Source organism: Mixophyes fleayi, chromosome 1, assembly GCF_038048845.1.
Source record: "Mixophyes fleayi isolate aMixFle1 chromosome 1, aMixFle1.hap1, whole genome shotgun sequence".
In the NCBI taxonomy this organism is placed as follows: domain Eukaryota; kingdom Metazoa; phylum Chordata; class Amphibia; order Anura; family Limnodynastidae; genus Mixophyes; species Mixophyes fleayi.
The window spans coordinates 420476360-420492935 of record NC_134402.1 but is presented as its reverse complement, the minus strand read 5'-3'; the positions used below and the strand labels follow the sequence as shown (position 1 = coordinate 420492935).

Below are 16576 nucleotides of genomic sequence, written 5' to 3'. Positions count from 1 at the left end.
AGCAGTGTGAAATACTGTAAAGAGATTATAAGTAGTCCTTTCAACCCTCCTTCGCTGGACACAGCAGCGAAGTAAGAGCTGAGCAGTGCAGATTTGTACTGATTTCACTATGATTCTGAACATTTTGGCAATGCATTGAATATTTTATTTTTTGTTTAGCAGGATATTGTAATTTGTTATATTTTTAGTGTGTGTGTGTGTGTAAGTACGCATGTCTATACTGGATATATGTATATGCACACACATAGAAAAAGTAAAGCTGGCTCTTTGGTTCCTGTAGATATTTTTTGGCTTTTGTTCTCTGACTGGTTGGCCGCCCCCTGCTCTATATGATAGAGAATGAGAAAATTCTGTGATTCCATAGGGGCCCTATCCCAAGAGCCTAAGCCAACCTCATGAATCATGTTTTTTCAGCAACAGTGAACTGAAGTATGGCATAAATCTTAGTGAGAGCCATTTGGTGGTTGAAATCTTTGATTTTGGTATTGTGGTTTGATTCTGTGTGGTTAGATTCTGTCTGATGGGCTGTCTGGTACAAATACCACTTGGTCTCTGTGAATTCGATCAGGAAGAAAAGCTTTCACACAAATAAGTTTGACAAATAATTTCTGACTTTAGTGTGGTGGATCTGCTGCTAAGTCTTTGGAATGGGTCCTTGCCTACTTTAAGCGGTATAGGGATTTGTGCCTGCAAGGATTGATGGGAAAATATTTTTCTCTTTTTCTACTCTATGGGAGCACTCACAATGGATTAAGTCCCTTCTCCGCTGAGTGTATACAGGGGAAGAGAAACACACCTGGAGAGTATGTAAGGTGACTCCTCCATACAGTCTTTTTCCTGACTCAGCTGACTAATAAGTATTGTAGCTGTTTGTTATTTTGTGTATGATGGGCTTACCATTTTTTGTTTTTTTTAAATATTATTGAAAAATTTTCAAAACAAGGGAGTTGGGGAAGCATACAGAAAGAAAGAAGGGTGGTCAAGGTAGTTGTATATCAAGATTGACACTGGGATACACATACATTGTTTTTGTTTTTTTTTTAGTAAAGAGACACAGCATCAAAAAAATGATAAAATGGGAATCCGTTAACATTAATTTGTTTAGAACCTGTGATTTAGAATAGGGCAGGGGAAGGGACTAGAGATGAAGGCAGGTTGGAGAGGGACGGAGGTGTAGGGTATGTTAGTATGGGGAAAATAAGCAAGGAGGAGGATGCTCGTAGTTCAATCTTGGGATTGAGCTGGTGGTTTGTCGCGAGGCGAGCTACCGCCTGTCCCAGCTCCTCCCTCTCTGCGCCTCCCCAATGCTCTTGACTTAATGTCCTGGGGGCCTGAAGCATTTACTTAAAAAAAATTAATGTGTTCAAAGCCGGCCAGCCATCTGAATACTTCAGCTAGGAATACTGCAATAGGACTCTGGTCTCCTATTTTGCCTTTTCCTGGTACACTTCCTATCTACAATTGGGTAGCTGCAGCAAGGCCTGTGCAGAAGCTGGAGTTTTGACAAGTCTCTTCTTGGAGTTCCTCTTCAATTCTGGTGAAGTCCATGTTGTGCACAGCGCTCCCGAACGGCAGAAGCTCACTGTGCTAATAGCCAGGCGTTCGGTGAGTACTTACAGGTGCAGCGCGTGTGCTCCCGACGCCAGCTTATATCAAGTGACATTTGGGCACGCAGATGTCGCCGCAGAGGCAGTGTTAAAAGCAGCTGATGCCCATATACTGATGCTCAAGATCCAACTGAGTGGTGCATGTGGTTTTGAGCTACAAGACTCCAGCAAACATATAAACTTTAGAATATCTGCACAAATGGACCAGGAGCCCACCCCAGAAAAGCTATAAGACAACCCCTATGTAAGTCCTTAATAAGGGTGTTTTATAATGTCTATGTGGACCCTGTGCAAGGCTAATAATCATTTGTGTGGCGCATGTGACAATCCATTACCAAAGGACTATGTTGGAGTTTCGTGTATGGTGTGTGCCTCTAAAAAGAAATGGAGAATCCACAACCTCCAGAACAATTTAAACCGTTTTTCTCGAGGATGATAAAATCAGTGCTGGAATTTTTGTCTCCGGACTAAGGTACAGAACACAAGTTGATGAAGATATGGAGGACGGGAGACCCGGCCTATCTACTGAATCAGTTGGTAACTTTCGTAGTTAGATTCAGTGTCAGACAGTGATGAAAAAATTAAAGAAGCTCCAAGGATGTTTAATCTAGACACAGTTAACATTCTCATCAGACATATTAATAAATCTATGGGTATGGATGATGCACCTGCCTCCATTTCACTGCAGGATGCTCTCTTTTTAGACCATGAAGTGTGAGCCAGAATTTTTCATACTCCGTTTTGAATGATCTAGATTATAAAGAGGCAAGCTTTGGATAAATACTAACCTAATACGAAGAGAATATACTGTGTATATCCCTTTCTAGATGATGTATTCAAATGGAGCCTGGTACCTAAAATTGATTCAGCTATAGCAGATCTATCATGAAGAACCAGGATTCCATTAGATGGTGGTCCCCTGAAAGATCCTATGTAGCGTTGTTACAAAAAGTTACATATTTCTTCTGGGGATTGCACTTAAATCTGGTTTAACAGTTGCCTCAGTCTCTAGAGCTCTTTGATTATGGCCTAGTACTTTGCATGCAGACATTGAAGAAAAGGTTAGTAGGCAGTATCTGCTAAAGTGTGTAGAAATTTCAAAAGTATTTTTTCTTCGCAAAACATGTCTTCAGCAAGAATAGCTCTTTGGGTCACGCCCATGGGATGCAGACATGCAATCAAAAAACAGTCTGGTTACTCTTCCATTTGAAGGTTGTTGTTTTTTTTGGTGAGAAACTTGATGCTATGATGTAAAAGTCTACTTTAATTAGCTTGTCTAACTCCAGATAGTAAAGGAAGGCGGTTTCCATATTTTTCTTCTAGACAGCAGTTTAAGGAAGCTTGTGCGTACAGACCTGGGAAACAGTACTCCAGGCCTTTGCAGAATCTGTGAAACAAGATGTCTGCAAGAGCTACCAAGTTAAGTCCTCAAGGGCTACAAACAGTTCATTTTTTTCAGGATTTCTTTAATCATATAGAAGTGAGCGAATCTATTTGGGTCAATAATTATCCGACCTGTTTGTACAGACAAAAATCCAGAAAATATGAACTGTTGGTAGCCCTTGTGGAATGAATTTGGACAATTCTGGTATAGGGTTTCTCATTCTGCCTCAAAATAACAATTCCTGGTGCGAGTTTTATTCAAAACTAATCCTGATCCTTCCAACTCTGAAATATCGCCTGCATTTGACCCTTCCTATCCCAGGATGTCAGCAAAACCATCTCCCATGCACTCATTATTTCCCATATTGACTACTGTAAACTTCTCGCCAGCCTCCCCCTCTTACACCTTGCCCCCCTTAGGTCTATGCTCAACGCGGCTGCGAGACTCCTCTTCCTCTCCTGCTGCTCCTCTTCTGCCTCCCCCTACACTTCCCTACAAAATCCTTTTCAAACACCTGATCCTCACCTTAAAAACCGTGTCCTACTCTACTGCCCTTTACAATATCTAACCTCTCCATTCACACTCCATCCCATTCCCTGCGATCGGCCAATGACCTTCGCCTCTCCTCCATCAAAACTCCTCTTTTCCTCAAAAGCCTGCCAGCCATCAACCTAAGTTATCCATGCTCGAATACCTTGCTCTCTCTCATCCTCCCACTTTTACGTTTGATCCCCTCCTCTGACTCCCTTTGTGCCTCCTTTCTGTGTGCCATTTATTTAGGATTTCAGGGTTGTCCAACACGCGGCCCAGCACGCCTGTAAATGTGGCCCAGCAGGAGTTTTGGTTGTGGCAAGGGGGCAGCGCTGTTAATGGAAAAAAAAAATACTTACCTTGCGGTCACGTCAGCTGGTACTCCAGCTCCCTCCCTTGTCTCCTCAGTTGCGGTGCTCGCAGTGAATGTCGGGCGTGATGTCATCACACCCAACATCCATTGCGGAGCGCAGCACAGAGGAGTCACCCACGTGAGAAGAACAATCAGCAGCACAGAATTGGAGAAGAATAGAGGACAGAAGAACAAGCCGATTAAAAGGTAAATTAAGGTGTTTTTTTTCTTTATTATTTCAAGGGACGCTGACCAGTGAATAAGTCACCTGGTCCTGGAGCATCATGGACCATATCTCCCTGCTACATACTTCTACTTGTAATACTAATGGGGCATTATATATTATTCTCTTTGGCCCATTATAAGTTGTTATCCCTTAACTAACATAGTGGTGTAATTCGCAAAACAGGTCACAATTTGGGGTCACAGTGGTGTATATGTCAGGTACCGCAGGCCTGGTCAGGGCACCCTGATATACAATGCCTGGCTTAAATGCACTTTATTGATATTTCTTCGAAACAGTACATAAAGTGATTATACTATAATAGCTAGAGAGGATTTTTTGAACAGGGCGATTGAAAGGTAAGTATAGGGGGATTTGAAAAAAAATAAATATATATATATATATATATCTTTTTTTCATATATATAATATATATATGTTAACTATGTTTTCTGTAGTTTTTTGGATGATTAGCTATCGTTATTGTTAGTGTATCTTATGTGCGGCCCAAACCAACTTGTCGTCTTCCAATGTGGCCCAGGTAAGCTAAAAGGTTGGACACCCCTGATTTAAGCTATTTCGAGTAGGCCCACTTCCTTCTTGTTTCTCTACTTATTCTTCTGCTCCTACTTCACTATGCAAGCTATGTTTGGAACGTTTGAAGTCCTGATATTTTTTGTTTAATGTTTGGTACTGTTTTACCCTGTATGGTCTAATGTCTGTTTCTGTACGGCACTGTGGAAATTTTGTGAATAAAGGCTATTCATTCCTAGTTGAAAAATCGGGAGCCTTCAGAACTGTTCTGGACTTAAAAATTCTCAATTGTTTTGCGTAAACAGGGCATTTCCAAATGGAGTCAGTCAACTCCATTCTCAGTGCAATAGGGAGAGGAGACTTAACCTCAGTAGATCTGTAGGATGTATATTTCCACATCCCTATTGCAATCCAGCACCATCGATTTCTGAGGTTTTCTATCCAGGGTAGTTACTTCCTGTTAACCACTCTTTCTTTCAGCCTTTCCACATGTCCAAGAACTTTCCCCAAAGTGTTGGTAAATTGTTATGGCAGCTCTCTGGAAGCACAGCATAACCCTCTGGTCATAGCAAAATCAAAATATGTTGCCCAAGTATGACATATCGGGTGATTCGCTTTTTCTACAGCAACTTGGCTGGGTGATGAACATAGCAGAGAGTCATCTTGTTCCTTCACAACAATTCCTGTTTCTTGGAGTCCAGGTACTGCACAAGTTAAAGCAAGCATTTCCCAGGAAAGACTTTGATCTCTGCACCACTACCGGTTTCAGACTGGTTTCTGCAAGGACTTGTCTCTGCCTCCTAGGAATTTGGAAAGTTTTCTTCAACCATAGGCATTTTTCCTTGGGAAAGATGGCAAGTACAAAACCTTCTATTGGATCTAATTGTGAAGTGGGACATTTTTCTAGACTTTATGGTCAGTCTTTCAAAGATCACAAAACTGTCCCTCAACTGGTAGCAGCTTTCAAGACTAAAGAATCAAGGTATGACTTGTAGAGCCAGAGTGGATAATACTTCCAACAGATTCCAGTTCTATGTTAGGGAGCTCGTCTGCATACAGAAATAAAACAAGGCACCTGACTAAAAAAAGGAAAAACATGTTCAAGGCAATGTTCTAGAAATAAGTGCAATTTGGCATGCAATTCAGCACTTTCAGTCCTGCCTACAATACAAACATCTAATGATATTTTCCGACAACAGAACAGTAGTTTATTTCATACAATATGCTCCAAAAGCAAGACAATGATGCCAGTAGCGATAACTCTGTTGTGGGCAGGGTATAAAAAACTAATCTTTCAGCTCTTCCATTAAGCGTGCAAGGACAAAGTCATAGTAGATTATCTCAGCAGGTGTCAGATCTACCCAGTGAAATGGGCCTTACACAAAGAAGTTTTTTATTTTTACCTGCTAGGCCAGAAATTTGGGTTTCCAAATATAGATCTTATGGCGACAGCCCAGAATGTGAAGGTGCCTCAGTTTTATTCCCATCACAGGGACAACAGGTCTCTCAGAATAGACACCCTATCAGTATCATTGAAATTCAAACTGGAGTATGTGTTCGCTCCTTTTCCCATCATTGCTCACATGCTGAGAAAAATCAAGAAAGAGGCATAGGAGGTAGTAGCAATCCTCCCATTTTGGCCTTGCTGTCTCGGGTTTGCAGTGCCTTGGAGAATGCTTTAAAAACAACCTTGGCCTCTACAATGCAGGCCAGATCTTCTACACCAAGGTCCAGTTCTTCGCCCTATTCTGGACTCTTGGCATGGAGATTGAGTGGACACTTTTAAAACCCAAAACTGTCTGATGGCGTTATTAATATATTGATTCAAGAAAAAAAAGAATTCTACCATCATTTATTAGTGTCTGCAAAAGGTTAATTTTGTGGACAAAATACAGGATGAAAGATCCATTGTCGGCCAGTATCCCAATTATTTTGGATTTTCATAAAGATGGTTTTGTTAAAGGTCTGGTTCTCTACACTGAAAAGTACAAATATCTGCACTCTGTGTTCTTCATGATGCCAAATTGACATCTCAAAGCCTTTTTAGTTTTTTTTAAAGCAGTAAAAAGATTAGGTCCAAAAATGAAAACATTTTGTGGAGCATTGGGATCTCAGTATTTTGATTTCAGATTTGAACCACTGCAAGACATTCCTTTACATGTTCAGATTTGGTTACAGCGATATCTACTTATCTATCCAGAACAAGGAGTATCAGAAAAACAAAACCCCTCTTTTTCTTCATGAAGGTCCTCTCAAAGGATGTTCTCCTTCAAATACTACCTAGGCAAGATGGATCAAGGATGTTATTGCCCAGGCCTTCAAGGAGAGTGGGTGTGAAGTGCCTAAACTATTAAAGGCACACACAGCCACGTCCCTTGTTATCTCCTAGCTATGCAAGGTCATCATACCTCAGGAAACGATATCTGCAAAGCAGCTCGATGGTCATTGATGCACGCGTTTACCTGACGTTCTCTTGGAGATCTCATCTGCTGCTGATGTGCAGTTTGGGAGAAAGATTCTCCAACAAGTGGCTCATTAAGAGAACTCCATGGCAGCTATGTTCCCAACCATGTTACTTTGTTTTTGTCGGACAGCTTGGGAAGTTACCAAAGACACTGGTATGGAGGATTAGTCGCCTTATATACATACCCTCCAAGTGTGTTTCGTTTTTCTTGTCTACACTCAGCTGAGTAGGTAGTTAACCCATTGCGAGGTCTGTCATAGAGTACTTCAAGGCTAGAGAATTAACGGGCTGTATAATTCTCCTTTGTCTGAAAATAGCTTAAAGGAGGTGGAGAGCTAGTTTCCCTGTTAAGTCTTGTAAATATGTTATGAACCAAAGCAGAGGGGTCCAATTTCAGGATACAGGTGAGAGGGCTGCAGCTGCAATCATTTTCCCCAAGTCCTGATCAGCTGAAAGCTAGTTCTGGCTGAAAAAGCTTGTAACGGGTTAATACTGGGAGTGTCATTTAATCATATTGGCCTTGGCCCTTAAACTTAAGTATGTACCACATAGTGTTAGGCTGTATTTCACCAGACTTATTGAAGTTACCCCAGCAGGTGACCAAGGGCTGTATTGGGATGAGAAGACACGGCCCCTTTTTACAGACAGCCACACTGGGAGGATCCCACTACCTGACCCAGCCCCTGGAGTGGAGCAAATCTTTAGAGTGTAGAGGAAAGAGTGAGAGACAGGGATGTTGGTTACATATGCAGCTCAGAAGACCTCCTACCAAGCTGGTAGAGAAGAGATTGTAAGGTCAAGCAGCCAGGATTCAGCAAGTAAAGGACTTCAAGGTGTCTGAAGCTCCTTAAGCTAGTGGGTTAAGGGTCTGGTAATGTGATAAATATGGCTGGCATTTATTTACGATTTTGTATATAGTATTCTTGTGATTGTTTCTATTACATTAAATATACTGTTGTACCTTTGTAACTGCATTTTCTTAAGTATACTATAAGAACCCTAGGAGGTACTGGGTATGCTTCCCTTGCATAGTAAGGCACCCCTGGGTGGCCAGCCAGTGAGAAGTAGGTATAATTGTATCAGATAAACTTGGTATCTTCACAATAATGGAATTGATGCCATATCTCTGTTCTAAAAGAGTTAAATATATATTTGTGGAACCCATGCCCTTTCTAGACAAAGGGATATTAAACCATTGTAAAACAGATTAGCATACGAGAACACCTTTTGCTGTGATGTCACATGGGAGTCTGGTTTGGGCAAGCTGAAAAAAAGGTTTAAAAACCGATTGATCCCTAAAGCGGACAGTTTCTAAAATCGTTCAATCTGCTAATGAAAATTGTCCAAACTCTTTTGCTTTTCTCAGGCTGCAGACTCAAGAGTATGTTAGTGTACTACTACAGTTTTTATTTACATTTTAAGAAACATTTGCGTTTATATTTATTTCTGTCAAAATTGTAATCACAATTTTTATTCAATGAGCATTGAGACTATGATAATATTAAGCCACTTTTAATAATGTTTTGTCTTTCTGTTTTTAAAGAATTCACATGTCGCCCTTGGTTTTTATAATCGTATATCAATTAAGAATTTGGGTTTTTGTTTACAATAACTGATTAAATTAGATTGTAATTCCATTTGGCATAAATCAGGATGTAACTTCCTAAATGTTACCCCTTGAGCAAAATCTTAGTGGTGGCAGGACTTTATTTGTGAGTGCATGATGTGTGTTAGGGTTTAGCCATATTTTATAGCCAAACCAGGTGGTTTGGCTCTGATTAACCTTTTCACACCCACATGCAGCAATGTTGCATAATTTGAACCCAAAATTCCACAGATCAGAGAGCTTCATGGCTCTCTGAAGATCCGAGGAATGGACAGCTACTTCAATTTACTGCTGGATTAGGATTGCTATTCGCAGTATATGTAGCAGTAGGGATTCCTGTCTCCGTACCTTCGCTAGTCCTCATCATCTGGGTGTATTATCTTCTATTCTATTCCAGTTGGGAAACATATTCTCCACACAGACACTAAAGTCTTGAAAATGTAGCATATGTGATTGATCTGTTGTAGCTTTCTATTGTATTGATTGGGTACATCCCATTGTAATGGCTGCCAAAGGGAATAATAGTGAATTAAAGTTGCTTTGAATTTCTTTTCCTCTAAATTCTCCATGGCAGCCAGCCCAGTTTCACACCCATGCTTATGTTAATATTTTTCACTGACTGCTTGGGAAGTTTTTCGGGACATGGGTGCATTATACTTTCTGGGGTGTTTTTGCTTTACCTATCTCTGCCTAATGCAGAGGTGCTTTCTATTACGAAGGAGCACCTTTTTTTATGTAATAAACATTGCCAATTTTAACTTTGTTTTACAAAACAATACATTTCTAATAGTGTCTCATATACAATGTACAGTATGTGCAAATATTTCATATATGTTCTAATTTTACACACCATTTTTGAATAGTGAGAATTACAGCTGCAAAGACAAATTCCCTCACTACAAAGTAACTATAGGATGCAATTGGTTGGGAACCTGCACTAGTCTATCTGTTCTTTGAACATATTGTATAAGTCACTAATAAACTTATTTTTGTATATATGACAGGTCCTGTTTAAATGTGCATGACTAATATTTTCTGCCATTACATTTTTTTGTTAAACACTGCTATGTGGTAACTGTTTTAACTGTGTTAAAGCATAGATTTATTTTTTAGAAAGTCGGATTGAGTAAGTTGAAATACCTTGTACTGGATGAAGCTGATCGCATGCTGGACATGGGGTTTCAGGAAGACATAATGAAATTGCTGTCAAATCCAGAAATGCCAAGCAGAGAAGAAAGACAAACTTTAATGTTCAGTGCTACATTCCCTGCTCCCATTCAGAGGTAACAATTGAGAAATTACCATGTTTCACTATTCAAATACAACTCAAAACAATCAGCTTTTTTTGATCAGGTCACCTGCAATGTTTTAATTGTCAGCCCACTTTTAGTAAAGTAAAAGTCCACTTTAATCCAGGAGACATAGATAGATCTCTTTCATCCATCTGGGGGACACTGCTCAACCATGGGGTTCAGTAGGGTAGGAAGGGGTTTGGCACCTAAATAGTTAATCTTTAGCTGCCGACAGGCCCCTCCTCCTGCCAACCCTCAACGGAACTCCGTTTGATGTAGGTGCCCAAGAAGTATGGGCTGAAGTTAGAACTGTACAGGTGGACGATTCCTCTGGCGCCAAATGTACTGGAGGAAAGGAGACGGCAGCTATTCTGTGAGGAAGTTGCAGCTGCTGACAGGCTCTCTCTGCCAAGTACCATTTATACTCTATATTCTAGATAGGGAAGTATAGATATTGTGGGCACATATACTGGGTAGAGCCTAATTTTATAAGAGATTATAGCTCTCCTTTTTGGAACAGAAATACTATCTTTTGACTATTCATAGATTAGTATTTCTGTGAAATATCTTGTGTGTTTGTGCCTATTCTGTCTTGTACATGACTTTTATTTTTTGCTTATGATGGCTGATAAAAGTAAAGCAACACGTGCCAAATATTTTGCTTGTTCCAAGTGTAATGCTAAATTAGCTGGTGAATATCTACTGGAACGCTAGCCTCTATGAGTTCAGGTGGGGGGATGATGAGTCCTTTGCTCTCAGCAGCAGGACAATCTTCTTCCCTGGCACACCAGGTATCACCCCAGACAGGGGATGCTGGATGGTCTGCAGTGGCTTAGGGTTTGGATCGGTTAAACCGTTTGCTGGAAAATCCCAGGCATTTACAAAGAAATAAAAGACATAGATCAGCAAATCCGCTGTTGTCTCTGTCTGACTCAGAGGGTTCCTCTGAGGAGGAAGGCGAATTGCTAGAGGACCCTGATCCTTCATTGATAGTCCGAGGAAGGATCTAGGTACCAAGGTATGGATGATCTGGTAAAAGCAGTGCGTCAGACGTTGGGGTTTGTAGAAGTGGAGGAGACTAGGTCTTTGTACCGGTCTCTCTTAAAGAAGGTTTCTAAACAGACAATCCGGTTCCTTCCCTCTGCAGAGTTGAGAGAGATCGCAGAGGCCTCTTGGAAACAACCGGACAAGAGGTTTACTATGCCTAGGAAATATAGGTCATTATATCCCATGCAAGAGGGAGGATATGACCTGATGGGAGCAGGTACCAAGAGTAGATACTCCTGTGGCGAGATTGGTTCGCCAGACTACACTGCCGGTACCAGGAACGGCTTCATTACAGGATCTGACTGACCTTTACAGCTGCTGGTACAAACTTCAGACCGTGTTTTCTACAGCTTGGGTTGCAAGGGCTATGGAAGCATGGGCTGGGCAGTTAGCAATCCGCCTTACAGGATTCGGAGCTGCTGCCTTTGGCTATGCACCTGAAGGAAGCGGCAGGTTATGTGTATGAAGCGGCCCAGAATTCGGCATCCATATCATCTATTTCAGCTACAGCTGTAGCAGCAAGAACAACACTATGGTTGAGGTCTTGGGATACGGATGTGGAATCTAAAAGATCATTAGAATCCATTCCTTATGCTAGTGGAGTACTATTTGGTCCAGAATTGGACTCCTGGATTTCGCAGTCTTCAGGGGGAAAGATTACATCATTACCAGTCAATACTCCAAGACCTAGAGCTCCAAGGTTTGGTTCTTTTAGACATCCCTTTTGTGGGGGCGTGTCTGGTAGAGGTCAGGTCCAGGGCTTCTGGGGGTATCAGACAATCTCTTCGGGGAAGGTCATCCTTTTCCTCCTCGGCAGGACGTCCCTCCTCTGCCAAGCTTCTGGATAGACCGGCAGCATGACTTCCACCCTCCTCTGTTAGCGGAGGGAGGAGTGGGGGGATGTCTGCTTCTGTTCAGACAACAGTGGGCAGAGTTCTCAGGGGACAGATGGATTCAGAGAATCATGGGAAGAGGTTACATGATAGACTTGGTAGGGCCAGCTCCTCACAGATTTTTTGTAACCAGTTTGCCCCCGCTGTCCTCGGGGCATACAGTCAATGCTCAGCTGTCTATTTGCTTCTTTCACAAGGGAGTTATTGTAGAGGTTCCGGAGCACCAGAGATGGAAAGGGTTTTACTCAAACTTCTTCTTGGTCCAGAAGCCGGATGGTTCGTTCAGGCCAGTGCTGAACCTCAAGCAATTAAATCTTCACCTGAGGGTAGTCTCCTTTCGGATGGAATCCATGAGATCAGTCAAAAACGGTCTGGAGGCAGGTCAGTTCATGGCATCGATAGACATCAAGGATGCCTACCTCCATGTTCCAATCTGGGAGGGGCATCAGCCGCTTCTCAGATTCACGGTGGGTTCAGGGCTCTTCCATACGGTCTTGCAACAGCCCCAAAGGTGTATACGAAGATTATGGCGGAAATGGTGGCACTTCTTCATTCCAAAGGGGTACAGATAGTACCCTATTTGGACGATTTGCTAATCAAGGCTGCGTCGGCACAGTTGTTAGAACAACATCTTCAGCTTACTGTGCAGGTGCTGGAAAAGCATGGTTGGCTCTTGAACCGAACAAAGTCACAAATGATACCTTGCCAAAGGATGTTAATTTTTGGATTAATAATGGACACGGCAGGCCAGAGAGTTTTTCTTCCTGAGGACAAAGTAAGGTCCTTACAAGAGTTGACAAACAAGATTCTGTCTCGCAGGAGGCCGTCAGTTCTTCTGTGTATCAAACTGTTAGGAAAGATGGTTGCATCTTTCAAGACGCTCCTTTACGGAAGGATTCACTCGAGATGTTTCCAATGGGACATGCTGATGAAGTGGAGAGGGTCCCATCTGAGTTTGGATCGTCAGTCGATGTCACCACAGGCGAGACAGTCCTTCAGATGGTGGCTGGTGAGGGACAATCTGATGGAGGGCAGGTCTTTTGCTCCATGATCCTGGATCTTAGTATCCACGGACGCCGGTCTGAAAGGTTGAGGGGCAGTGGTCCTTCACCTGAGACTGCAGGGGCTGTGGTCAGGGCAGGAGTCTGTTCTTCCTATAAATGTGTGCTGGAACTGATGGCCATGTTGAAAGCATTGCAGGGAGCACAGTGTTTTGCAAGGAAGGCCGGTTCGCTTTCAATCAGGACAGTGTCGTACATAAACAGACAAGGAGGCACCAAGAGTGTAGGAGCAATGAAGGTGACGTTTCGGATTTTGGCTTGGGCTGAAAGATACGTGGCCCACGCTGTCAGCAGTTTTCATCCCAGGAATTCAGAACTGGCAAGCAGACTATCTAAGTCGGCACGAAGTTCTGCCGGGAGAGTGGGCTCTTCATCTGGAAGTGTTTGTCATTGGTAAACAGATGGGGACTTCCGGATCGAGATTTGATGGCGTCACGTGTCAACAGGAAGGTTCCAGAGTTTTGCGCAAGAGATCCACTTGCAGTGGATGTGTTGACAATGCAATGGGACTTCAGGTTAGGTTACCAGTTTCCCCCCATATCAATGATTGCCAGGGTCCTTCGGTGAGTCAAGCAGGGAGGTCGACCAGTCAGTCTGGTGGCTCCAGCTTGGCCACGAAAAGTCTGGTATCCAGAAATTCTTCCTATGGCAATAAGTCTTGGTTTTCGGTTACCGCTTCGAAAAGATCTGCTGATTCGGGGACCATTCTTGCATCAGGATCTAGCCCGGCTGAATTTAATGGCATGGCTTTTGAGGCCAGTCTAGAAATCTAGAGGGTTTTCGTTGAGGGTAGTGGATACTCTCCTCAAAGCTTAGGAAGCCAGTTTCGGCTCAGATTTATCATCGCATCTGGCATACATATATAAAGTTGTGTAGGAAGAAGGCTTACAGTTCAGAGTCTTCATCTTACTAGGTTTCTTACTTTTCTACGAGATGGCTTGGATGGAGGTCTTCGTTTGGGAACTCTAAAAGTTCAGGTGTCAGCACTGTCAGTGCACTTTCACAGACATTTGGCTGAGATTCCGGATGTTAAGACTTTCTTGCCGGGAGTGCTTCACATCCAGCCTCCCTATGTTCATCCGAGGGATCTTAATTTGGTCCTTAATATGCTGCAGGAGCCTCCGTTCAAACCGTTACACTCAGTAGAGTTACGGTTCTTAACTTGCAAAGTGGTTGGAAGCCTGTCGCTTCCAACTACGCAACATCGCCCGCATCCGTACATTTCTCTCAGGATGTCACCAAAACTATCATCCACGCACTCATCATCTCCCGCCTCGATTATTGTAACCTCCTCCTCACTGGCCTCCCCCACTCCCGTCTCTCCCCCCTCCGCTCTATACTCAATGCGGCCGCAAGACTCATCTTCCTCTCACGCCGCTCCTCCTCTGCCTCCCCTCTCTGCCTTGCCTTGCACTGGCACCCCTTCCCCTACAGAATCCTTTTCAAACTCCACACCACCACTTACAAGGCTCTCTCCAACTCTACTGCCCCTTATATCTCTAACCTCCTCTCCATTCACACTCCTGCCCCCTCCCTGCGCTCGGCCAACGACCGCTGCCTTTCCTCCACTCTTATCACCTCTTCCCACTCCAGAATCCAAGACTTCCCGTGCAGCCCGCCTTCTCTGGAACGACCTCCCTCGTTCCATCCGTCTCTCTCCTACTCTGTGCTTCTTCAAACTTGCACTCAAAACTCACCTTCCTCAAAGCCTACCAACCATCTACTTTTAACCCCCATCTCCTCCCTTTAGCTCGTCCTCCCTTCTCTCCTCTTGCCTCAACTGGCTCCTCTTGTGCCTGGTCTGTTTACCCTCCCTTAGGATGTAAGCTCGTATGAGCAGGGCCCCCCTCCCCTCCTGTCTCCATACCTGTTCTTCCGCTCCGTCTTTACTGCATATGACTGGCCGGAGTTTCTGAAGTATTGGTACTTTTTGTTCATTGTTCTTTATGGTTTCACCCTGTATAGTCTACTGTTAGTACTGTGTGCGGCGCTGCGGATAACTTGTGGCGCCTAACAAATAAATGATAATAAAGTGGTGTTCCTTCTGGCTTTTGCCTCAGCTCGGAGGGTCTCTGAGCTGGGGGCTTTATCTTGTCGTGAACTTTATCTATTCTTTCATGATAGAGCAGTTTTAAGAACATTTTTCTTTTATTTGCACTTGCACATTGGTCCTATTTGTCCTTGGCTGCCGTTTCAAATGATTTTATACACTTGTACACATTTCATTAATTTAAAGAAGCGCCCTTTTTTCCTTTCACTATTTTCTAGTTTTTTGGGAGTTGACCACTCCCTACAAAGGTGCTGCAGGCTTTATAAGATGGAGGTTCAGGGGAAGGTTTTAAATGGAACACCCTGAATGTAAATTTGTATCACTAGCTTAGGGACTCACCTACAGGAGATGCCTTGACGTCCGGCAGGTGAGCTTAACCCCAATATAGCTATATTGTGCACAAAATTCTCCTTTATGTTTATGCTGACACAGTGATTTTTAAATTCTGTTTGTTTCTGAGCGCCGGACAACATTTTTCTTTTATTTGCACTTGCACATTGGTCCTATTTGTCCTTGGCTGCCGTTTCAAATGATTTTATATACTTGTACACATTTCATTAATTTAAAGAAGCGCCCTTTTTTCCTTTCACTATTTTCTAGTTTTAAGAACAGTTCCATCTTTTCTTCCTAAGGTGGTGTCTGGTTTCCATGTAAATCAGGAAATAGTAGTTCCGGTGTTCAAAGGGGATCCTCAGGCATCCGGAACAGGAAACATGAGGTTTTTTATTAGGGCTTTACGAATTTATGTTAAGAGAACTGCAAAAATTCATAAGACAGATTCTTTGTTTTGTTTGATTTTTTCTAGATGTGGATGGCCAGCGTCTAAGCAATCGATTGCAAGGTGGCTTACCATGACCATTAAGCAAGCTTATGTCAGTACTAGCCGTCCTGTGCCGGAGCGTATTTTTGCCCATTATACCCATTCTGTTGGGGGCGTCTTGGGCTGCGCGAAATGCCGCCTCAGCGGATGAGTTATGCAGAGCAGCCACCTGGTCCTCGGTCCATACTTTCACAAGATTTTACCAATTTAATGTTATTGCATCTTCGGACACCTCATTTGGCCGTAGTGCTCTACGTGCTGGGCTATCAGAGCGGTCCCAACCTTCAGAGGGGCTGCTTTAGTAAGTCCCCATGGTTAAGCAGTGTCCCCCAGATGGATGAAAAAGAAAAGAGGATTTATACTTAGGATAAATCAGTTTCTCTGATTCCATCTGGGGGACACTGCGTTCCTCCCTTCTGCTTTTTTCTGTGTGTCTTGGTTGATTGGCCTATCTTCTTGGGGCTTTTTTAATCAAACTGAGTTCCGTTGGGGGTTGACAGGAAGAAGTGCCTGTCGGCAGCTAAAGATTAACTATTTAGGTGCCAAACTCCTCCCTACCCTACTCAACCACATGGTTAAGCAATGTCCCCCATATGGGATCAGAGAAGCCGATTTATCGTAAGTATAAATCCTCTTGGTGTGTGTATATATTTTTGTATTTATAAATCTATTATTGCAGAAGTAATAGTTTTTAGTTTAATTGCATTTCTTCT

General features: G+C 42.9%; 1 protein-coding gene across 2 annotated transcripts in view; it reads left to right on the top strand.

Annotated features, from left to right (window-relative positions):
- The window catches only part of DDX4 (DEAD-box helicase 4), a 100506-nt gene that overhangs the window by 69330 nt on the left and 14600 nt on the right, over window positions 1-16576 (top strand). For both annotated transcript variants that reach the window (XM_075183506.1, XM_075183497.1), the window contains one exon: window positions 9814-9983. In XM_075183506.1, the coding sequence (XP_075039607.1) occupies window positions 9814-9983 (170 nt within the window). The remainder of the gene's footprint in view (window positions 1-9813; window positions 9984-16576) is intronic.